This window comes from Macaca thibetana, chromosome 1, assembly GCF_024542745.1.
Source record: "Macaca thibetana thibetana isolate TM-01 chromosome 1, ASM2454274v1, whole genome shotgun sequence".
Taxonomy (NCBI): Eukaryota; Metazoa; Chordata; class Mammalia; order Primates; family Cercopithecidae; genus Macaca; species Macaca thibetana.
This window is the reverse complement of record NC_065578.1, coordinates 11,998,879-12,023,432: the sequence shown is the minus strand read 5'-3', so window position 1 is coordinate 12,023,432 and position 24,554 is coordinate 11,998,879. Positions and strand designations below refer to the sequence as shown.

The 24,554-nt window shown below is 45.8% G+C and overlaps 3 protein-coding genes across 3 annotated transcripts in view; all 3 read left to right on the top strand.

Moving 5' to 3' along the window:
* Positions 1-24,554, top strand: part of DHRS3 (dehydrogenase/reductase 3) — a 1,035,619-nt gene that overhangs the window by 778,993 nt on the left and 232,072 nt on the right. The window lies entirely within an intron of this gene.
* On the top strand, positions 7,346-8,260 carry HNRNPCL1 (heterogeneous nuclear ribonucleoprotein C like 1). Its single transcript, XM_050789346.1, has one exon. It carries the CDS (start codon positions 7,361-7,363, stop codon positions 8,258-8,260), a length of 900 nt encoding a protein of 299 aa, XP_050645303.1. The 5' UTR covers positions 7,346-7,360.
* LOC126953464 (PRAME family member 5-like) lies at positions 16,693-20,234 on the top strand. Its single transcript, XM_050788879.1, has 4 exons — positions 16,693-16,994; positions 17,701-18,279; positions 19,597-19,763; positions 19,831-20,234. Exons 1-4 carry the CDS (start codon positions 16,708-16,710, stop codon positions 20,232-20,234), a joined length of 1,437 nt encoding a protein of 478 aa, XP_050644836.1. The 5' UTR covers positions 16,693-16,707.

The following is a 24,554-nucleotide window of genomic DNA, read 5'->3' as shown; positions in this document are numbered from 1 at the left end:
TTTGTATTTTTAGTAGATGCGGACGCTCAGGGAAGTTAGGCAGCCCAAGAGGATCTTTTTTGCTCCCGTTCCCTGCCCTTCCTGTGGCTCATGGCCATCTGAGAAACTGGACTTCCATCTTTGCTCCTAGGGAAGGCCTGATTAGTGGGATGGATACGCTTTCTTCTGGACACTTAGGAACCAAAATATTGTACATGGGTGCATTTTTTTATTTCAATTTTATTTTTTATATATTATTTTATTTTATTTTTTGAGACAGAGTCTCACTCTGTCCCTCAGGATGAAGTGCAGTGGCACAATCTCAGCTCACTGCAAACTCCACCTCCTGGGTTCAAGTGATTCTCCTGCCTCAGCCTCCCAAGTAGCTGGTGTTATGGGTGTGCGCCCCCATGCCCGGCTAATTTTTGTATTTTTAGTAGAGACAGGGTTTCACGATGTTGGCGGAGGCTGGTCTCCAACTCCTGACCTCAAGTGATCTAACTGCCTTGGCCTTCCACAGTGCCTGGTTTACCGATGTGAGCAGCCAGGCCCGGTCAGGCACTTCTTAAAGGAAGCACATAGCCATGTGTTTCAGGCAAGTGCTCACTGTGAGATTGTGAGTGGAAAAACAAAGGCGACTCAGCCGGTGGCAGGACTGGGTGAAAACACTGACTTGGCATCGATGAGGCCTGTAGGGACCTGTTTCCTAGACTCAGAAATGGAACCTGAAGTTCTAGAGTGATGCAGGAGTTACCCCTGCAAGGATGGTTATTTAAAAATGTCATAAATAAATGGAACATGAATGGAAACTTTCTGGTGTCTTCCATGATTGATCAACCTGTTTTAGACATTTATACATCAGAATTCTCTAGAAATCTGCTTCCTGGGTTCAAGCAATTCTCCTGCCTCAGCCTCTCGAGTAACTGGGACTACAGGGACCCGCCATCACGCCTGTCTAATTTTTGTATTTTTAGTAGAAAGGGGCTTTCACCATGTCGGCCAGGCTGGTCTCAAACTCCTGATGTCAGGCAAACCACCCGCCTCAGCTGCCCAAAGTGCTGGGATTCTAGACATGAGCCACTGCACCTGGCCTGATATTCTGATACAAGCATAAAATGTGTAATGTTCAAATCATGGTAATGGGGATATCCAACATCTCAAGAATTTATCATTTCTTCGTGCTAGCAATATTCCAATTCCACTGCTTTAATTTTCTAGAAATTTACAATAAACTATTGTCAACGTCAGTTGCCCTATTGTGCTACTGAACCCTAGATCTTATTCCTATCTGTGTTTTTGTTCCCATTAACCATCCCCTTCTTACTCTCCATTTCCCATCACCCTTCCTAGCTTCTGATAACCGTCATTTTACTATTTATAAGTTTCATGGCTTTTAATTCCCAAATATGAGTGAGAACATGCCATGTTTGTCTTTCTGTATCTGGCTTACTTCACTTACCATGCCCTCCAGTTTCATCCATGTTGTTGCAGATGACAGGATTTCATTCATGTTTATGGCTATTGTGTATATTTACCACATTTTCTTGATCCATTCATCTGTTGGTGGACACGTATCCACTATTGTGGATAGTGCTGCAATAAATAGGGGAGTGCAGGCCAGGTGTAGTGGCTCACGCCTGTAATCCCAGAATTTTGGGAGGTTGAGGCAAGTGGATTACTTGAGGCCAGGAGTTCGAGACCAGACTGACCAACATGGTAGTGTAGATATCTCCTGGATATATTTTATATATATATATATATATATTATATATATATATACACATACACACACACACACACACACATATACACACATACACACACACACACATATACACATATATACATATATATCCAGCAGTGGGATTTATGGTTCATATGATAATCCTATTTTTATTTTTTGGAGGAAACTCCATACTGTTTTCCATACTAGCTGTACTAATTTACACAACTACCAATGGTGTACCAGGGTTCTCATTTCTCCACATCCTCCCTAGCACCCATTATTTTCTATTGGTTTTTAATTTTTAGTTTTTCAGAGACAGGGTTTTGCAATGCTGCCCAGGTTGGTTTTGAACTTCTGGCCTCAAGTGATCCTCCCACCTCAGACTCTCAAAGTGCTGGGATTACAGGTGTGAGTCACTGCACCTGATCTACTGAGTAAATTCGAATCCTCGCAGGAGGCTGTGACTCTGGGTTACCTGGTTTGTATCAGTTGACACACATGTATTAGGACCTGGGAAAGCCTAAAAATGAACGACTACAGCAAGGTGGAAAAAGCCTGAAGAAAGTATTATTATCCCCTCAAGATCTACTTCCAGGGATGACCCAAAAGATGCAGCAATTCCCACTGCCTTCCCACGAAAGATTGACTGGTCCATTGTTATTTATTTATTTATTTATTTATTTATTTATTTATTTATTTTTCTGAGACAGGACCTCCCTCTGTCACCTGGGCTGGAGTGCAGTGGTGCATCATAGTCCACTGCATCCTCAGCCTCCTGGGCTCCAGCAATCCTCCCACCTCAGCCTCCTAAGTAGCTGAGACCACAGATGCACAAAACCACAGCTGGCTAAATTTCTGTGTTTTTATAGAGATGGGGCCTCACTCTGTTGGTTAGGCTGGTCTCTAACTCCTGGCTCAAGTGATCCTCCCGCCTCGGCCTCCAAAAGTGCTGGGATTAGTCTTGAGTCACCACATTCGGCCAATTGGTTTATTATTGAATCATGTGAACAGAAGACAGATGTGTCAGTTTTTGATTCCAAGTCTAGAATGGTAATTTCCTTTGTAAAACATTCTGGTCTTATAATAGTAGCTAGCGAATATTTCCTGCTAGAACTTGAAGGGCTCAGAAAACTTTACTCATTAATGGATTTTGACCACAGCTTGGTGACCTGATTGAAAAACATAAGAAGTTACCAGGTCGGGAGCAGGGGCTCACACCTGTAGTCCCAGCACTTTGGTAGGCTGAGGTGGGTGGCTCATTTGAGGTCAGGAGTTCGAGACCAGCCTGACTAACATGGTGAAATCCCATCTCTACTAAAAATACAAAAGGCCAGGCACGGTGGCTCACGCCTCTAGTCCCAGCACCTTGGGAGGCTGAAGTGGGTGGATGAGGTCAGGAGTTGAAGAGCAGCCTGGTCAACATAGTGAAACTCCATCTCTAATAAAAATACAAAAAATACAAAAAATAGCTGGGCATGGTGGCACACGCCTGTTCTTCCAGCTACTTGCAAGGCTGAGGCAGGAGAATCGCTTGAACTCAGGAGGCAGAGGTTGCAGTGAGCCAAGATCATGCCACTGCACTCTAGCCTGGGCAATAGAGGGAGACTCTGCCTCCAAAAAAAAAAAAAAGTTACTGATATGGCTGAATTGGTCACCATAGGTGAACATTTTAAGAGAGTTCTAGAACATAAAAGTATCCAACGCTGAAAAAAAAGAATGCAAAGGATAATAAAGTGTTTGCAGCTAAAACAGCTGAAGGGATAAGAGCAAGGGGAGCTCCCCTCACTATTAAAACTCAAATTCAGTTGGTCGTAAACAGGGAAACCCTTCTCAAGTTGCCTGTTACCTTTGAAACAGGCCATTGGAATGAAAATTGTCTAAATTTGCACCAGGTCTCTATTGGACCTAACCCTTTTGGCCCAGACATTGTTTGCATTAGAGGACTTTTTAAAAAAAATTTTATTTTTTGAGATGATGTTTCACTCTTGTTGCCCAGGCTGGAGTGCAATGGCACGATCTCGGTTCATTGCAACCTCCACCTCCTGGGTTCAAGTGATTCTCCTGTCTCAGCCTCCCAAGTAGCTGGCATTACAGGCATATGACACTGTGGTCTGCAAATTTTGTATTTTTAGTAGAGACGGGGTTTCTCCATGTTGGTGAGGTTGGTCTTGAACACCCAACCTCAGGTTATCCCCCCACTTCGGCCTCCCAAAGTGATTGGATTACAGGCATGAGCCACCGCACCTGGATTCAGGACATTTTTGATGGCTCCATATTGATGGAACTTCATCTAATTCTCTGGTAAATTATTTTCTATAATATCCTCAAGTAAAAATGGAGAAGCTGAGATCCAGATCATTGCAGACTTAGGTACAGAGTTGGTGGATACCAGGGCTGCCATATCCAGTTAACGCCCCAAGCCAATATATCAGCAAATCCCTTGGAGTCAGGAAAATATTTCTGAGGAGGGGTTTCACATGAAGTTCAGATAATTCCTGTGTTTGAAGCAGTCCAAATGACATTGGGACCATTTTTAGGAAAGTATGCCTTTTTACTACGTGACAACGAGGGGATGAGATTTGCTTTCTAAGTTAAGGTGATGCGTAAAGCTTTCTTTGGAGGGAGAGAAAGCCCTGGAGTTTCCTGACCTTCCTTTACCTGAACTGCTTGGTTCCCTAGAAGCAGAAATTCATCATATTGGAACCCAAACTTATACCAACCTTGACCTTCGTGAAGCACTCAAGTGTTTCTGCTTTTCTTCCTCATGTGATGTAGAAGGTATTAAAAATGATGAGTTTAGGCTGGGCACGGTGGTTCACGCCTGTAATCCCGGCACTTTCAGAGGCCGAGGTGGGTGGATCATCTGTGGTCAGGAGTTCCAGACCAGCCTGGGCAACATGGTGAAACTCTCTCTCTACTAAAAATACAAAAATTAGCTGTGTGTGGTGGCCTGTGCCTGTAATTGCAGCTAACTGGGAGACTGAGGCAGGAGAATCACTTAAGCCAGGAGGCAGAGGTTGCAGTGACCCGAGATCGTGCCATTGCACTCCAGCCTGGAAAACAAGAATGAAACTCCATCTCAAAAAAAAAAAAAATTAATAAACAAATACATTATAAATAAACAAACAAACAAATAAAGGCTTTCAAGAAAAAAGAAATAAACTTTACCTACAAGTTTCATATGCAATTGAATACCTATTAAATTTTGATGCGAATAGGCCAGGGGCTCATGCCTGTAATCCCAGCACTTTGGGAGGCCAAGGTGGGCAGATCACGAGGTCAGGGGATCGAGATCATCCTAGCTAACATGGTGAAACCCTGTCTTTACCAAAAATACAAAAAAATAGCCGGGTGTAGTGGCATGCACCTGTAGTCCCAGCTATTCAGGAGGCTAAGGCAGGAAAATCGTTTGAACCTGGGAGGCAGAGGTTGCAGTGAGCCGAGATTGTGCCATTGCACTCCAGCCTGGTGACAGAGTGAGACTCGGTCTCAAAAAATAAATAAACAAATAAATAAAATGAATGAATAAATAAAATTATTGTGACGTGAACCAACATTTTTCAACTTGTAGACTGATGTCTTACAAATTCCTTTTCTTGTCACCTTCAAATCTCCATTTCAAATGCTATACTCTGCATAACTCTGCCACTTTGCAGCCGTTTACTGATGATGGAGAAGACCACACGTGTGTGTGTGGCATCAGAACTACTGACTCCTCCTATTGATGTTAAGATATTCCATTACACAAACCTGGGTTCATACTTTTTGTTGATAGATCTTACGCCAAAAATGTAGGAGAAGAATGCCAAGCAGGAAATGCTATCACTTCTGAAGATGAATTTATAGAGATAGAAATTGAGAATTTATTTTTCCACCTTTTTTTGTTTGTTTGTTTCTTGTTTGCTTGTTTGTTTTGAGACGGTGTCTCGCTCTGTCACCAGGTTGGAGTGCAGTGACGCAATCTTGGCTCACTGCAACCTCCTCCTCCTGGGTTCAAGCAATTCTCCTGCCTCAGCCTCTCGAATAGCTAGGACTATGGATGGGCGCCACCATGCCCAGCTAATTTTCGTATTTTTAGTAGAGACGGGGTTTCACCATGTTGGCTAGGATGGTCTCGATTTTTTGACGTTGTGACCTACTTGCCTTGGCCTCCCAAAGAGTGCTGGGATTACAGGAGTGAGCCACCACCACACCTGGCCATTTTTTTTTTTTTTTTGAGACGGAGTCTCACTCTATTGCCCCGGCTGCAGTGCAGTGAGGAGATCTCAGCTCACAGCAACCTCCGACCCCTTAGTTCAAGTGATTCTCCTGTCTCAGCCTCCTGAGTAGCTGAGATTACAGGCCTGTGCCACCATGCCTGGCTAATTTTTACATTTTTAGTAGCGATGGGGTTTCACTATGTTGGTCAAGATGTTCTCCGTCTTCTGACCTCGTGATCTGCCCACCTTGGCCTCCCAGAGTGCTGGATTACAGACACGAGCCACCGCACCCGACCTATTTATCCTGTTTTAAAAGTTGGTTAATACTTTTGTGTTTATTTTAGAGTTTATATCAGAACAATTTACAGTAATATACACCCCTACTAGAGCTTGTCATATAGTCAAAGACAAAGTAGTTAATACTTTTACAAATAGTAGATATACCTTTGGAGTGACTGATAATTTTAAAATATTATGCAAACCATGAGAATTTCTCACTTCTAGTGGAAGTACATTAAATATAGACCATGAGTGAACAAGGTTTTGTCCTCAAAGGTTTTTTGTTCTGTCTGTCTGTGTGTGTGTGTTTTGTGGAGACAGAGTTTCACCATGTGGGCCAGGCTGGTCTTGAACTCCTGAACTCAGGTGATCCACCCGACTTGGCCTCCCCAAGTGCTGGGGTTACAGGCGTGAGCCACTTCGCCTGGCCTTGAAGGAATGAATTCTTGACTTCCACTCTATTCCTAACACTGTCAATTTCTTGATTCATGAAATGAATATGGATATGTGATAAGAGTGGATATCTGGTTCAATCCATTAATCTGCGAGAGCCAAAAACCCAATCAGGATTAACTGGGTGGAACTTCAGAAACGCAATCAGATATCACTTTTTGATTGGAAGTTAGCAGTGGATAAGTGGAGAGGCGTGGTGGGAGTTGTGATTAGAAAGGTCAATAAAAGCTTCTAAAGACCCAGAGGAGAAACCCAAAGTCTTCAAGCCTGGAGTTACTGCTTGGTTCTTCCTGAGGTCTGAGCACCTTCTAAACTACATCCGGATCTGGTAAGTTCCTAACTTCTGTAAGGACACTCCCATCTGACCTATAGTCAGCCGGTCTGGGATGGTGACAGTGCAGCCTGTGATGGCACAGAGCTATCTATACCCTGTCTCTTTTCTTTTTTTCATATGAACAGTTTGAAGCTTTGATATTTTTTCCTCTAAATGCAATTTTGTCTTTATTTCAAAAATGGTGATTGTGCCTTTTTTATGTCGTTTCAGAATTCTTGTTGGGGGCCGTTTTGTGAAGAGACGAAGACTGAGCGGTTGTGGCCGCATTTCCGACGTCGAGCCGCAGTTGGCTTCTCCACGTAGAACCCGGGAGGAGGAGACTTGGAATCGAATCTCTTCTCCCTCTTGCCTCCTGTTTTGGCTTTTTGAGAAACCTTCTCATCAACCACAATGGCCAGCAACGTTACCAACAAGACAGATCCTCACTCCGTGAACTCCCGTGTGTTCATTGGGAATCTCAACACTCTCGTTGTCAAGAAATCTGATGTGGAGGCCATCTTTTCCAAGTATGGCAGAGTCGCGGGCTGCTCTGTTCATAAGGGCTTTGCCTTCGTTCAATACGCTAAGGAGAAAAACGCCCGCGCCGCTGTGGCGGGAGAGGACGGCAGAATGGTTGCCGGCCAGGTTGTGGATATAAACCTGGCTGCGGAGCCAAAAGCGAACCAGCGAAAAGCAGGCGGGAAACGATCAGCAGCGGAGACGTCCGGCTCCTCCTTTGACTCGGACTATGACTTCCAACGGGATTATTACGGTCGGATGTACAGTTTCCCGGCACGGATCCCTCCTCCTCCTCCTGTTGCTCTGGCTGGAGGGCCCTCGAAACGTCCGCGCGTGTCAGGAAGCACCTCAGGAAGGCGCACAAGTGGCTTCGGTTCCAAGAGTGGACAGAGGGGATCTCACAAGTCTGGAAAGTTGAAAGGAGATGACCTTCAGGCCATCAAGCAGGAGTTGACCCAGATAAAAGAGAAAGTGGCTTCTCTCCTGCAAAACCTGGAAAACATTGAAAAGGAACAGAGCAAAGAAGGAGTAGAGGTGACGAACGCTACGTCACAAGAGGAGCAGAGCAGCAGCTCCGTGAAGAAAGGGGAGGCTCACGTGAAGCTGGAGTCTGAGGGGGGCGCAGATGGCTCTGCTGACGAGCGGCCCCTACTGGGCGATGCTGATAATGAAGATCGGGCCGATGAGCAGCTGGAGTTGATCAAGGATGATGAAAAAGAGGCTGAGGAAGGAGAGGATAAGAGAGACGGCGCCAATGGCCAGGATGACTCTGAAGCACATAGTGGGGTTTAGAAATCTTATCCCATTATTTGTTTACCTATATCTTCAGCACATGCTTACTGTTCTCCTCATCCTTGTCCTTCCCATATTCATTAATTCATTTTTTTTGCCCTGCACCTAGTCCCATTTTCACTTCCCTTGATGCTCCTAGTAGTTTTCTTAAGTCTTACCCTGCAATATTTTCTTGTAATTTAGATGCCTCTTTGTAACTTAACAGTAAAAAGGATGTATGGTTATCAACTGTCTCCAAAATAATCTCTTTTTTTTTGTAGGGAATACAATTCTTTTCATTCATACGTAAGTTCAGTAGTTGCTTCCCTAACTGCAAAGGCAATCTCATGGAGTTGAGCAGCTCCTGAAAGCAGCTTGGAGTTAGAATTATGTGTGTTACACCCCCATGTTAGTGTGCTGTGTGGGGCACTTCAACAAAAATCTAACGATATATTTTTGTGAATGAGACTTGGCATGTCAAATGCATCCTCAGGAAAATAATTAGTGTTATAATCTTAAAACTTGTTTTCTAAAGTTGATACTGTGGGTTATTTTTGCGAACACCTTGATGTTTGGGACCTTTTTTCCTCAAAATAAACAAGTCCTTATTCAACCAGGAATTTAAAGAAAGAAAATTCTTGGTGGGAGCAGTGACTCCTGCCTGTAACTCCAACACTTTGGGAGGCCAAGGCGGGAGGATCATTTCAGCCCAGGGGTTCGAGACCAACCTGGACAACATGGCAAAACCCTATCTCTACAAAACATTTGGCCCCTGCCCTGGAAGGGGAGGCCCGCAGTGCGCATGAGCAGGAGCCTCAGGGCATCGCCAGCCCGTGCCTGTCCTCACGGTGGGCAGCGGCCCTTGCTGAATTAAACTAGCTCTCACCAGTAAAGATATCATATTCCCTTTTATCTAACTATGAAACTCATAGAGGCATATAACACTTGTAAAATATTTCTTTTCTTTTTTTTTTTTTTTTAGTGGAGTTTCAGCTGGGATTATAGGCGCACACCACCATTCCTGGCTAATGCTTTATTTTTAGCAGAGACGTGGTTTCACCATGCTGGTCCCAGGCTGGTCTTGAACTCCTGGCTTCAGGTGATCCTCCTGCCTCGGCCTCCCAAAGTGCTAAGGTTATAGGCATGAGCCACCACGCTGGGCCCATTCTATGGGTTTTGACAAATGGATAATGACGTTTCCACCATTATAGCATCATGCAGAGTAGTTTCACTTCCTTCAAAGCCTCTCAGCTCTGCCTATTCATCCCACTGTACCCCAATCCCTGGCAGCCACTGGGCTTTCTGCTGTGCCTGCAGTCTTGCCTTTTCCAGATTGTCTCACAGGATGTCATCTTTTCACATTGACTTCGTTTAGCTTGTACCATAACATGCATTTAGGGATCCTCCATGTCACTTCAGGGCTTAATAATCTATTGATTGAATGAGTCACTATTTTTATCCATTCACTATTGAAGGGCATCTTGGTTGCTTCCAAGTTTTGGCAATTACGAATAAAGCTGGTACAAACATCTGTGGGCAGGTTTACTCATTTAGGTAAATATCGGCTATGATGATTACTGGATAGTGCACTATGGGTATTTTAGAATTTTTTTCCTGGACAATCTCATCTGCTAGACAGACACTGCCTCTTAAAGGTTAGGGACTAGGCTGGGAGCAGTGACTCACACCTGTAATCACAGCACTTTGGGAGAGCAAGGCAGGAGAATCACCTGAGGTCAGGAGTTCGAGACCAGCATGGCCAACATGTTGAAACCCCGTTTCTTTTTTTCTTTCTCTTTTCTTTTTTTTATTTTTTAGACAGAGTCTTGCTCTCACCCAGGCTGGAGTGCAGTGGTGTGATCTTAGCTCACTGCAACCTCTGCCTCCCGGGTTCAAGTGATTCTTCTGCCTCAGCCTCCTGAGTAGCTGAGATTACAGGCACGTACCACCACACCCGGCTAATTTTTGTGTTTTTAGTAGAGATGGGGTTTCACTATCTTGACCAGGCTGGTCTTGAACTCCTGACCTCGTGACCATCCGCCTTGGTCTCCCAAAGTACTGGGATTACAGGCGTGAGAAACCACGATTGGCCTGGCGAAACCTCGTTTCTACTAAAAATACAAAAATTAGCCGGATATGGTGGTATGTTCCTGTAATCCCTGCTTCTCGGGAGGCTGAGGCAGGAGAATCACTTGAACCTGGGAGGTGGAGGTTGCAGTGAGCCAAGATCGTGCCATCCAGCCTGGGCGACAAAAGCAAAACTCCAACTCAAAAAAGAAATAAAAGGGTAGGGACTCTGTCTCTGTTACCCTGTGGTCCTACAGGTGAGCATGGCGCCTGACGTGTGCTAGCAAATGCTGTTGACCACATGGCGCATAGAACACTATCAGTTCACAGCCACTGATTTGTCAATTTGGGGAGGTCAACATTAGCGGGCTACCAATTATGTAAATAAGTTGGATATGAAAGACATAGCTGTGGTGGCGCTGTGGTCACTCCCTGTGTATCTTGAAGTCCAGTAATCAGAAGAAGTACATGCGGGCAACTTCATTTGTTTCTCGTACATCCCCCATCCCTGCAATTAATACAGACGGGATTCTCAACGTAAGACAATCCAATAATACAGACAACAAATGTCTCCTCTGAACTTTCCCTCCATCCCTACCCCCTCTCCAGATAGTTCAGTTTAGTGTGACTTCCTAAACATCCTTATGTGTGCATAGAGATGTCTGGGTTTTTTAGTATCTTGGGTTTTTTTGGGTGTTTTGGGTTTTTTTTGAGACAGAGTTTCCCTCTTGTTGCCCTGGCTGGAGCGCAATGGTGAGATCTCGGCTCACTGCAGCCTCCACCTCCAGGGTTCAAGCTATTCTCCTGCCTCAGCCTCCAGAGCACCTGGGATTATAGGCGTGCGCCACTACTCCCAGCTAATGTCATATTTTTAGTAGAGCCACTGGGCCCGGCCGGACGATGTCTGGTTTTATCTTTCCTTATAGAAATAGTGTTTTACTGTGGTATTGATCATCTCACTTTTTTCCACTTAAGTGTAAATCTTGAAGATTTGTCCTCATTCTAATTAGCTGGCATAGAGTAGTTTATAAAACGAATGGTGCACAGTTTAACCTTTGCCTGTTGATGTACATTTATTTTACTGTTACAGACCATATGGTACTAAATTCCTTGTCCACACTAAAGCTTCTCTTTGGCTTCTCAAAGCTTTCCCTGTATTTATCCCATCTCTTCTGGATCAATTTTCTTGTCTCTGATAAATCATTTTCATCAGCTTATGACCAGGCTTTTCACAATCTTTCATTTTGAAAATGAAGCAAAAAGAAAAGAAAGAAAAAAACTGTGTTTGCTGCCATAGGAGTCTCTAGCTAGCATTCATTTCTTCCCATTTCTAGCAGAACTTCTCTAAAGTGTTCTGGGCTGGGCACAGTGACTCACCCCTGTAATACTAGTACTTTGGGAGGCCAAGGCAGGCACACTGCTTGAGCTCAGGAGTTTAAGACCAGCCTGGGCAACATGGTGAAACTCGGCCTCTACAAAAAGTTCGCCAGGTGTGGTGGTGCACACCTGTAGTCCCAGCTACTTAGGGAGCTGAGACCGGAGGGTGGCTTGAGCCCAGGAGGTCAAGGCTGCAGTGAGGCGAGATAGTGCCACTGCACTCCAGTCTGGGTGACAAACTGAGACCCTGTCAAAAAAAAAAAAAAAAAAAAAAGAATTCTGCACATTCCAATCACGATATCTTAGTCTCTCATATATTCTCAGTATAATTTTCATAATATTCCAAATACACAGAAAAGTCTACTGAGTAATACATAAAACACAAAGTTACTCACACCCAGCTTTATTGTTAACATTTTGCCATATTTGCTTCAGATTTCCCCTGATGAATCACCTTCCAGATGAGTCTTCCTGGGTGACCCTCCCTTATTGCCGGACTCTTGTCTCTTACTTTCTGCCCAGACAAAACCATTTTCTTGAATTTCTTATCTATTGGCTGAGCACAGTGGCTCCTGCTTGTAATCCCAGCACTTTGGGAGGCCGAGGCTAGAGGATCACTTGAAGTCAGGAGTTTGAGACCCGCCCGCCCAATGTGGTGGAACCACATCTCTACTAAAAATGCAAAAATCAAATTACATGCCTGTAATCCCAGCTACTCGGGAGACTGAGACAGGAGAATCGCTTGAATCCAGGAGGCAGAGGTTGCAATGAGCCGAGATCCTGCCCCTGCATACCAGCCTAGGCAACTGAGTGAGACTCTGTCTCAAAAAAATAAATAAATAAATTCTAATCAGAGACCTCACTCACTCAAGTCTCTAGGCTCAGATAATTTCCATGTGATTTTTTTCCAAACTGTCAGTTTTTTGTTTGTTTGTTTTTGTGTTTGTTTTAAGATGGAGTCTTGCTCTGTCACCCACGTTAGAGTGCAATTGCACAATCTCTGCTCACTGCAATCTCGGCCTCCCAGACTCAAGCGATTCTCCTGCCTCAGCCTCTCAAGTAGCTGGGATTACAGGCACCCACCACCACACCTGGCTAATTTTTCCATTTTTAGTAGAGATAGGGTTTCACCATAATGGCCAGGCTGGTCTCAAACTCCTGACCTGAAGTGATCTGCCCACCTCAGCCTCTCAAAGTCCTGGGATTACAGGTGTGAGACACTATGCCCAGTCGGTATTTTCTGTCTTACATAAGATATTCCAGAAAGAAAGGGAAATATGGAAAGCTGTCTGATTCATTTCATGAGGAGCTGTAACCTATGTTTTAAAAGTGAATAAGGATGTTAGAAGGAAAGTAAATGTAAAACTTACTTGGCAAAAGTTTTCTATTTCTTTTTATTTTATTTATTTTTCATTTATTACTATTATTTTTTTTAGACAGAGTCTCATTCTGTCACCCAGGCTGAAGTGCAGTGGCAGGATCTCAGCTCATGGCAACCTTCACCTCCTGGGTTCAAGCGATTCTCCTGCCTCAGCCTCCCAAGTAGCTGGGATTACAGGCACCCACCATCATCCCCGGCAAATTTCTGTGTTTTTGAAGTGATGGGGTTTCACCATGTTGGCCTGGCTGGTCTTGAACACCTGACCTCAGGTGATCCACCCACTTGTCCTCCCAAAGTGATGGGATTACAGGCATGAGCTACCTTGCCCAGCCTTGAATGGATGAACTCTTGACTTCCACCCTATCCCTAACACTGTCAATTTTATGATTCAAGAATTTGGTATGGATATCTGAGATGAATGGATATCGGACACATTCCATTCATCTGGGGAGAGCCAAAAACTTAATCAGGATTAACTGGGTGGAGCTTCAAGAACCCAATCAGATATCACTTGTAGATTGGAAGCTAGCAGTGGATAAGTGGAGAGGCGTGGGTGGGAGTTGTGATTAGAAAGGTCAATAAAAGCTTCTAAAGACACACAGGAGAGACCCAAAGTCTTCAAGCCTGGAGTTACAGCTCGATTCTTCCTGAGGTCTGAGGAACCCGCAAAGTGACTCCAGATCTGGTAAGTCCCTAATTTCTGTAAGGACACTCCCATCTGACCTACAGTCAGCCCGTCTGGGATGGTGACAGTGCAGCCTGTGATGGCACAGAGTTGTATCCTGTTTTTTGTTTTTTTTTTCCTCATATGAACAATTTGAAGATTTGAATTTTTTTCTCTAAATGCAGTTTTGTCTTTCTTTCAAAAAATTGGATTGTGCTTTGGTTTATGTCATTTCATAACTGTTCATGGGAGCAGTGACTCATGCCTGTAACCCCAACACTTTGGGAGGGCAAGGTGGGAGGATCATTTGAGCCCAGGCATTTGAGACAAACCAGGGCAACATGGCAGAAATGCATCTCTACCACATATTCTTTTTTTGACGGGGGGATGGAGTCTCACTCTGTTGCCAAGGATGGAGTGTAGTGGCATGATCTCAACTCACTGCAACCTCCGCCTCCCAGGCTCAAGCAATTTTCATGCCTCAGCCTCCTAAGTAGCTGGTATTACATTCGTCTGCCACCATGCGTGGCTAATTTTTGTATTTTTAGCAGCAGTGGGGTTTCACCATGCTGGCCAGGTTGCTCTTGAACTCCTGACCTCAAGTGATCCACCTGCCTTGGCCTCCCAAAGTGCTGGAATTACAGCCATGAGCCAATGCTGGTCGGCCTCAAAAAAAAAAAAAAAAAAAATGTAAGTTAGGGCATGGTGGCATGCATCTGTATTCCTAGTTATTTGGGTGACTGAGGTGGGAGAATCACTTGAGCCCAGAAGATTGAGGGTGCAGTGTGCCATGCTCACACCACTGCTGTACTCCAGCCTGGGCAACAGAGTAAGACCCTGTTAAAAAAAAAAAAAAAAAAAAAAAAAGAAAAAAATCTTAACCAAAGAGTATCTTTCACCTTAATCTTAAACCAGTCACATCCTCATTGTAACTCTTCCACCTGGATGGAGACATGGGTGTGGGGGTGCATGCTTGTAATCCCAGCTACGTGGAAGGCTGAAGCATGAGAATCACTTGAACCTGGGAGGTGGAGGTTACAGTGAGCTGAGATGGTGTCACTGCATTCCAGCCTGGGCATCAGCTCCCCCCACTCCAAAAAAATTAAATTATACCACCCAGGTGATCATTGGATACATGAAGATTTCTACTGTGTTTTCTTAGGGACAGTCATGTGTGTCTTTGTAAAACTGTTTCAACTCTGAAATATTTTGATACATTTGATGTGGCCAAGGATCCCTCAACAAAGATACTTTCAAGTTTTTTTCTTTCTGTCTAATGTCAGGAAGAGATGCAACCCTTCCCTATCTCACACTCAGGACTATGAAGGACACATATTAGTAAAGCTCCATGTTTGTGGAGTCAATCAGTGAATGAGTCCTGCACTTTCACCCTATCCATAAATCTTTCACTTTGATGGATGAATGTCTAATTCAATCAGTTAACCTAAAAGAAAGCCAAAAATCCAATCAGAATTAACTGGGTGGGGCTTAAGAAGTCTAATCAAATCTAGTTCTCTCTCTCTTTTTTTATTTTTATTTTTTTATTTTTTGAATCTAGCCTATTTCTCAAACTGGAGTGCAGTGGTATAATGTCAGCTCACTGCAACTTCTGCCTCCTGGGTTCAAGCGATCCTCCTGCCTCAGCCTCCCTAGTAGCTTGGACTACAGGTACACACCACTGCACCAGGTTAGTTTTTCTAATTTTAGTAGAGATAGGGTTTTACCATGTTGGCCAGCTGGTCTCGAACTCCTGACCTGAGATGATCCACCATCCTCAGCCTCCCAAAGTGCTGGGATTACAGGTGTGAGTCACCATGCACACCCAAAGTGGTTCATTTTTAATATGTGTAAAAGGTGTGTATTGGGAACATCTGTCTTGTAAATGATGTGTAACAATGTCACATAGATTTCAAAGCTTCTCACTGAAATTTTCAATAATGAGGCTGGGGTGGAGGCTCACACCTGTAATCCCAGCACTTTGGGAGGCCAAGGCGGGTGGATTGTTTCATTCTAAGACCAGACTGGACAACACAGCAAAATGCACTGTCTTTACAAACAGTCAAAAATTAAAAGATTAGCTGGTCATGGTGATGCATGCCCGTGGTCCCAGGCACTTGGGAAGCTGAGGTGGAAGAATCCTCTGAGTCTGGGAGGTCAAAGCTGCACTGAGTGGAAATCCCAGCGCTGAACTCCAGCCTGGGTGACAGAGCAAGACGCTGTCAGAACGAAAGAAAGAGAAAGAAAGAGAAAGAGAGAGAGAGAAAGAAAGAAGGGAAGGAGGGATGGAGAGAAGGAAGGAAGGAAGGAAGGAAGGAAGGAAGGAAGGAAGGAGGGAGGGAAGGAGGGAGGGAAGGAGGGACGGAGGGAAAGAAGGGAAGAAGGAAGAAGGGAGGGAGGGAAGGAAGGAAAGAGAGAGAGAAAGAAAGAAAGGAAGAAGAGAGGGAAAAAAGAAGGGAGGGAAAGAGGGAGAGGAGGAAAGAAGAAAGAGAGAAAGAGAAAGAAAGCTTAAATAATTAAAAGAAAACACATAGAAACCGTTCTAGGGGTGCTCCATGAATGTTCCCAACCAGCTAATTTGTAGGAACTGGGAATGTAGGCATGTAGGCTTGTGACACTCCCATTCCCATTGTTTTAGAATCTTGAGTAATTAGAAATTTCCCCCAAAGGTGGGAGGGGTTAGTTTTCAGGCTCCTCCATGCTCACTAGTCACTGGCTGGAGCACCGGATAGAGAGGAAGGGCTAGTGCGGGTCCTGCCTCCTCACTGCTTGGGAGACGCTCATGCTGATGCAGCAGAGGCAGAATGCTGGCTTTGTGGCCATGAGTACAGAGTAGAATTGGAGTAAACTGAGGACTCTTTCACCCTCGCCAGAGCGGTGACTTTGGCCCTGGGAGAAGATGAGATTGCAGGGGCTTGGCCTGAGAGTGATGCCTTTTCTCTGGACTTGTCCTGTGGAACTTTTCCTTGCAGATTGGTGAAGATGAGCGTCCGGACTCCACCCAGACTCCTGGAGCTGGCGGGGCGGAGCCTGCTGAGGGACCAGGCCTTGACCATGTCCACCCTGGAGGAGCTGCCCACGGAACTTTTCCCCGCCCTGTTCATGGAGGCCTTCAGCAGGAGACGCTGTGAGGCCCTGAAGCTGATGGTGCAGGCCTGGCCCTTCCGCCGCCTCCCTTTGAGGCCTCTGATAAAGATGGTTTGTCTGGAGACCTTCCAAGCTGTGCTTGATGGACTTGATGCACTGCTTACCCAGGGGGTTCGTCTCAGGTGAGGTGGCCCAGGTGGGCTGGCGCGGAGTTCACAGGTGTCCAGAGAAGGACCAGATGGGTCATGAGAAGTGGGGAGGCCCAAGAGGGGATGGCGCTGGTGGGAAAGCTCAGAGAGGCCTTGGCCATTCCGCAGCTCCTCAGGGAAAGGACTGCTTACCACCCAGCGTCCATGGAGGTAACAGGAACCTCTCCTCTAGTGGCACTGAAAGGCACCACGAAAAATGAGAACTGGGCCAGGCACGGTGGCTCACAATGTAATCCTAGCACTTTGGGAGGCCAAGGCAGGCAGATCACGTAGGGTCAGGAGTTCGAGCCCAGCCTCTCCAACATGGTCAAACCCCGACTCTACTAAAAATACAAAAATTAGCTGGGCATGGTGGTGGGAGCCTGTAATCCCAGACACTTGTGAGGTTGAGGCAGGAAAATCATTGGAGCCTGGGAGGTGGAGGTTGCAGTCAGCTGAGATCACACCACTGCACTCCAGCCTGGGTGACAGGGAAAATTCATCTCAAAAAAAAAAAAAAAAAAAAAAAAAAAAAAAAAAAAAAAAGTGGAACTGGGCAGGATCCAAGGGGAAAACAGGGTGGAAAACAGTCAGAGAGAGGGAGAAGAAGCAGGGAGGGGAGCAGCTGCTATCCGTGATGTGGAGTATAAGTTCAGAAGTGAGTCCTTACATTCTCAGCCTCGCCTCTATTTTCCCACAGGCGGTGGAAGCTTCAAGTGCTGGATTTACAGGATGTCAGTGAGAACTTCTGGATGGTTTGGTCTGAAGCCATGGCCCATGGGTGCTTCCCCAATGCCATGAGGAGCAGAAAACCAGTGCAGGACTGTCCAAGCATGAGAGGACAGCAGCCCTTGACTGTGTTCATAGACCTTTGGCTCCAGACCAGGACTCTGGATGAATACCTCACCTGCCTCCTTCTGTGGGTCAAGCAGAGGAAAGATTTACTACACCTGTGCTGTAAGAAGCTGAGAATTTTGGGAATGCCCTTCCACAATATCAGAAACATCCTGAAAATGGTGAACCTGGACTGTATCCAGGAGGTGGAAGTGAATTGCAGTTGGATACTGCCCATCCTGACACAGTTTACCCCATACCTGGGCCAGATGAGGAATCTTCAGAGGCTCGATCTCTCCCACGTGGACGTCTCTCACTACGTTTCCACAAAGCAGAAGGAGTTTGTTACCCAGTTCACCTCTCAGTTCCTCAAGCTGCACTACCTCCAAGAGCTTTATATGAACTCTGTTTCTTTCCTCGAAGGCCACCTGGACCAGCTGCTCAGGTGAGCGAGGGGGGTGAGCTTTCTCTGCAGACCACAGCAGAGCCTATGTTACAGTAAACGCTAGTGGGCATCTACTGTGAGCCAGCCCATGAGGATGTAACAGTGCAGGGGACACTAGAATGTCCACGTATTGTCCCGTTGGTGGCTCTGTCCTGAAATGGGTTTCACACAACCATCCCAATAGAGGCAGGTGAGGTATCTGGGATTACAGGTGTGGGCCACCACACCTGGCTAATTTTTACATTTTAAGTAGAGACAGGGTGTCACCACGTTGACCAGGCTATCTGCAAACTCCTGACCTCAGGTGATCCACCCGCCTTGGGGTCCCAAAGTGCTGGGATTATAGGCGTGAGCCACCACACCCAGCCAACAAGATAATTTTTGAGGAGATGATGGGAAGTGGGGAAGTGAAGTGGGCACCGAAGAGGGGGATGCTCAGCAAACCTGCACATTTCAGAGTATCAGCTTTGTGCCCCACAGCTTGGTGAACACGAATGATCCCATCTCTATCCCTGTTGTAATAGGTTGCTTTGAGCTCCAAGTAAATTAATTACCTAGGAAATGCACGATTCTGAAACAGAGGGTCAGGGAGCAGGCACAAAGAGGGGTGAAAGTGACAGATGGCTTGCTGATGATACAGGCGTGTCAGGGACGCGTGCAGCCTGCCCACCCCAGCTGATGTTGCAGGATCCTGTCTGGGTTTGTCCCTTCTTCCTGTGTCTCCACTGGGCTCGTGTGGCCCAGCGATGTGGTTTTCTGCCTGACAGATGAGGAAAGGGAGCTTTAGGGATTCTGTGAACTTGATCCATTCCATAAATGATGGTGAAAAGACTCAGCCTCAAATGGATTTTTTTTTTAATACATAGTCTCACCCTGTCACCCAGGCTGGAGTGCAGTGGCAGGATTTCTGCTCTCTGCAACCTCCACCTCCTAGGTTCTAGCCATTCTCCTGCCTCAGCCTCCCAAGTAGCTGGAATTGTAGGCACCAGCCACCACACTTGGCTAATTTTTGCATTTTTAGTAGAGAAGGGGTTTTGGCATGATCGCCAGGCTGGTCTCAAAATTCTGACCTCAAGTAATCCGCCAGTCTCAGCCTCTGAAATTCTGGGATTACAGGCGTGAGTTACTGCTCCGGGCCCAAAATGGAAGTGACCTCAATGACAAAGCTCTTCACGCAGCATCCTAAGTGTTGACCAGACAATCAGAATGACCCTGGGCTTGGGCAAAATGGTCTTCATCCTTCACCTTGACATTCTCCACCACCCTCCACTCACCCCTATGATTCTCCAGAACTAACTTCTTGCTTTCTCTCCCCAGCTGTCTGAAGACCCCGTTAAAGATCCTCGCAATAACTAACTGTGTGCTTTTGGAATCTGACTTGAGGCATCTGTCCCAGTGCCCGAGTGTCAGTCAGCTAAAGACCCTGGACCTGAGGGGCATCAGACTGGCCAATTTATGTCTTGTGCCTCTCCAAGTGGCCGAGTGTCAGTAGTAAAGACCTGGGAACCTGAGGGCATCAGAGGGCCAATTTATGTCTTGTGCCTCTCCAAGTTCTGCTAGGAAAAGTTGCAGCCACCCTTGAGTACCTGGGCTTAGATGACTGTGGCATCGTAGACTCCCAAGTCAGCACCATCCTGCCTGCCCTGAGCCTCCGCTTTGAGCTCACCACCTTCAGCTTCTGTGGAAATCCCATCTCCATGGCCACCCTGGAGAACCTGCTGTGCCACACAATCAGACTCAACAACTTATGCCTGGAGCTGTATCCTGCCCCGCGGGACAGTTATGATGCTGGTGGTACTCTCTGCTGGCGCAGATTTGCCCAACTTCGGGCTGAGCTGATGGGGAGAGTGAGGGACTTACGGCACCCCAAGAGGATCTTGTTCTGTACTGACTACTGCGCTGACTGTGGCAACAGGACATTTTATGGCCTGGAGGTAGATCAGTGCTGCTGTTGAATACCTGCCTATTTGGGTGGATATATCAAATGCTTTCTTCTGGACACTTGGAAACTAAAACCTAGGTCTTACATACATCCTAAAGGGAGCACAGAAACCACCGTTTCAGACACCGGCTCTGAAGTGGGAAAGGAAAGGTGATCAAGCAGGGGCCAGACTTGGGGGAAATGTTGACATGGATTCAATGAGACTTTGGGGACCTGTGTCCTATAGAGTCAAAAATGGGAATGGGAATGTCTAGAGTGGAATTCAGGCTTGAGAATACATGAGGGAGTTCCCCTTCCATGGATGGTTGTAAAGAAACAGTCAGAAATAAAAGGAAACTAAGTGGAAACTATCTGGTGCCCTCTGTTGTCAAGTAACCTGCTTTCCAGTTTAAGCCCCAGGAATCTTCAGTTATTGATGGAAAAAGAAGGCACTGAGTTGTCCAATCAATAAGATGCAGCCCCAGAAAATCAAGGCATTTAAATGAAATTTGGTTATTTTAATCAATTTCCTTCCTTTTTTTTTTTTGAGACAGAGTTTCACTTTTGGTGCCCAGGCTATAATGTGGAGTGCAATTGACATCTCAGATCACTGCAACCTCCATCTCCACGGTTTAAGAGATTCTCCAGCCTCAGCCTCCCAAGTAGCTGGAATTACAGGCATGTGCCACCATGTCCAGCTCATTTTTGTATTTTTAGTACAGACAGAGTTTCATCACTATGTTGGTCAGGCGGGTCTCAAACTCCTGACTTCAGGTGATCCACCCAACTCGGCCTCCCAAAGTGCTGGGATTCCAGGTGTGAGCCACTGCGTCTAACTATTTTTTTGTTTGTTTTTTAAAGATGTTGTTCTGTCACCCGGGCTAGAGTGCAGTGGCACAATCATAGCTTACTGCAGCCTCAATCTCCTGGGTTCAAGCGATCCTCCCACCTCAGCCTCCTGAGTAGCTAAGACTACAGGTATGTGAGTCACCACGCCTGGATACTTTTTTAGTAGAGACAAGGTCTTGCTGTCTTGCCCAGGCTGATTCGGAACTCCTGAGCTCAAGTGATTCTCCTGCCTTGGCCTCCTAAAGTGCAGGGATTATAAGTGTTGGCTTCCACACTTGGCCTCCTCCAGTTCTTCACTTCTCTTTAGACATCTGTTACCTCCTTGTTAGTTTCTGTGGCTGTTCAGTGGGTTAATACTGGTGGACACCCAGGGTCTGGAACATTAGTGGGCAAGAACAGCGAGCCAATCCACATGGAAAGCACCCTCTTCTCAGGGTCTTTCACTGCTCGCCAGATGCTGAGACCCTGGCCACTCCTTGTGAGTCTCCACGTGGTTCCAGAAGCCTTAGTGGGTGGACACACAAGGAGCCACTCTATTCCCGCTGCCCTGGAAGGGGATGTCCATATTGTGTATTAGCTGGAGCCTCTGGGAGGCACCAACCCTTGCTTGTTCCCCTGATGACTAGCAGCCCTTCTTGAATTAAACTGGTTGTAGCCAGTAAAGACAGCCACATTCCCTTTAAATAAAATACTAAAACTATACAGGCATGTAACACTTTTAAAATATTTCCATCTGACATTTAAAAAGATACATCTTTTGGGGAAGCTAGGTCAGATCGATGAAAGATCTCGTAACACCTTCCTTCTCTCCCTATCAAGGAAGAGACTAGTGCAGCGTGTTTTGGAATCACACATCATCCAAGGGTGGAGAACGATCAAGTGCCTGTGGGTGATGAGTGACCTCCCTGTGCTGAGGAAGCCTGCATAATGGGCACCCAAGTGAAGGATCCTGCTGAGGATTCAGGGGCTGGTGTTGCTGTCAGGGATCTTAGCCAAGAGCCTCAGATTCCCTGTAAAATGAGGATGATGTTGTCCAACAGCTTACAGGACCCTAGTAGGATCCAATAAGATGGTTTATGTTTAGGGCTTGGTACAGGGCCTGGCACATAGTAATATCAATACATCTTGATCTTTTTTCTCTTCTTAGCAGAAGTCCCAGCGTTTTCCACGTTTCAATCTCATCTCCTATTCCTGATAACAGGGAGGAAACAAGAGCCCAGGGCCTGCAATGGGACTCAGCTTCTTCAAGTCACCACAAATTTCATCATGATTCCCCCTAACAGCGGAGCCCCAGGAGCCAGCAGGGAGCAGGGCAGGCAGTTCAGCACTGGATTCATTCCTAATAAGATAAAAATTTCCAATCTGTGGGTCTCGGGTGCCATTTGCTCTTAGATCAGACCATATGGTGTAATTTAGTGTTGCAAGGACTATATTTTACAGTATTTTAAAAAATTTCCTCTTATGAGCTAGGTGCGGTGGCTCATGCCTGTAATCCCAACACTTTGGGAAGCCGAGGCAGGTGAATCACTTCAGATCAGGAGTTTGAGACCAGCCTGGCCAACATGGTGAAATCCCGTCTCTACTAAAAATACAAAAAATTAGCTGGGCATGATGGCACTCGCCTGTAATCCAAGCAATTGGGAAGGCTGAGGCAGGACATTTGGTTGAACCCTGGAGGTGAAGGTTGCAGGGAGCCAGGATCATGCCACTGCACTCCAGCCTGGGTGACAGAACAAGAAAAAAATAATTTACTACAATGTAAATATTATTTAAGTATAAAGATTTGTGTTGTAATTTATGTATATGAACGATATAGAACTTTCAAAGAATGCAATGTGATATTTTAAGAATGGTTAATGGCCAGGTGCGGTGGCTCACGCCTGTAATCCCAGGACTTTGGGAGGCTGAGGCAGGCAGATCACGAGGTCAGGAGTTGGAGACCAGGCTGGCCAACATGGTGAAACCCCGTCTCTACTAAGAATACAAAAAATTAGCTGGGCGTGGTGATGGGCACCTGTAATCCCAGATACTCAGGAGGCTGAAGCAAGAGAAAGAGAATCGCTTGAACCCGGGAGGCAGAGGTTGCAGTGAGCCGAGATCGCGCCACTGCAGTCCAGCCTGGGTGAAAGAGGAGGACTCCGTCTCAAGCGGGGGCAGAAAAAGAATACTTAACTTGGTTTGGAATCTCAAAACAAATGAGATTTTAAAACTAATTTTAAAGACACTGAACAATAATCCTTTCTTCTTTAAAATATATTTAGAATAACGCAATTTTAGCTTTGAAAGGAAACATTACAGTTTTTAAAAATATTGAGTTTATTTTATTTTAATTTAAGACAAGTTCTCACTCTGTCATCCAGGTTGGAGTGCAGTGGCATGATCACGGCTCACTGCAGCCTCAACCTCCCAGGCTCAGGTGATATTCCTGCTTCATTTCCCCTAATAGCTGGAACAACAGGCATGAACCATCATACCTGGATTATTTTTGTATTTTTAGTGGAGACCAGGTTTCACCATGTTGCCCAGGCTGGTCTTGAACTTCTGGGCTCAAGCGATCCACCTGCCTCGACCTCCCAAACTGCTGAGAGTTAGCCCTTAAAGGCATGAGCCACCACACCCAGACCTAGGTTTATTTATTTGTTTGTTTGTTTATTTGTTTATGTTGGAGATGGAGTCTCACTCTGTCTCCCAGGCTGGAGCACAGTGGCATGATCTCAGCTCACTGCAACCTCCACAATCCAGGGTTCAGGTGGTTCTCCTGCCTCAGCCTCCTGAGTAGCTGGGATTACAGGCATGTGCCACCATACCTGGTTAGTTTTTGTAGTAGTATTAGTATTTTTTAGTAGAGACGGGGTTTCACCATGTTGGCCAGGCTGGTCTCGAACCCCTGACCTCAGGTGATGTGCCTGCCTCAGCCTCCCAAAGTGCTAGGACTACAGGCGTGAGCCACCATGCCCGGCCTATTTTTTTCTTTAAAGCAGTTTTAGATTCACAGAGAAACTAAGCAGAAAGTCCAGAGTTCTCATCTATCCCCTTCCTCCTTCAATATACAGCACCCCCACAGGATCAACACCCACACCAGTGCAGAGCATTCAGCACAGTCAATCAGCCACATGGACACATCACTATCACCCAATGTCTATAGTTTACATGACGGATCATTGCTGGTTTTTACATTCTATGGATTTTAACAAAGGGATAATGACATGTACCTACCATTAGAGCATCATGCAGAGTAGTTTTGTTTCCCTAAAAGTCCTCTGTCCTCTTCCCATTCATCCCATTGTACTCCCAACCCGTAGCAACCACTGGACTTTCTACCATCTCCATAGAAAAAGGCAAAAGCCTTTTCCAGAATGTCTAACAGGATGAGTCTTTTCACATCGCCTTGTTTCACTTGAACCATAACGTGCATTTAGGAATCTCTCATGTCTTTTTATGGCTTCAGAATAGCTCACTGACTGGATAGTCACTGACTGAAGGGCATCTTGCTTGCTTCCAAGTT

Coding starts and splice junctions, on each gene's coding strand:
- HNRNPCL1 (XM_050789346.1), top strand. CDS start 7,361: ATGGCCAGCAACGTTACCAACAAGACAGATCCTCACTCCGTGAACTCC.
- LOC126953464 (XM_050788879.1), top strand. CDS start 16,708: ATGAGCGTCCGGACTCCACCCAGACTCCTGGAGCTGGCGGGGCGGAGC. Junction 16,995..17,700: donor ACCCAGGGGGTTCGTCTCAG/GTGAGGTGGCCC, acceptor ATTTTCCCACAG/GCGGTGGAAGCTTCAAGTGC. Junction 18,280..19,596: donor CACCTGGACCAGCTGCTCAG/GTGAGCGAGGGG, acceptor TTCTCTCCCCAG/CTGTCTGAAGACCCCGTTAA.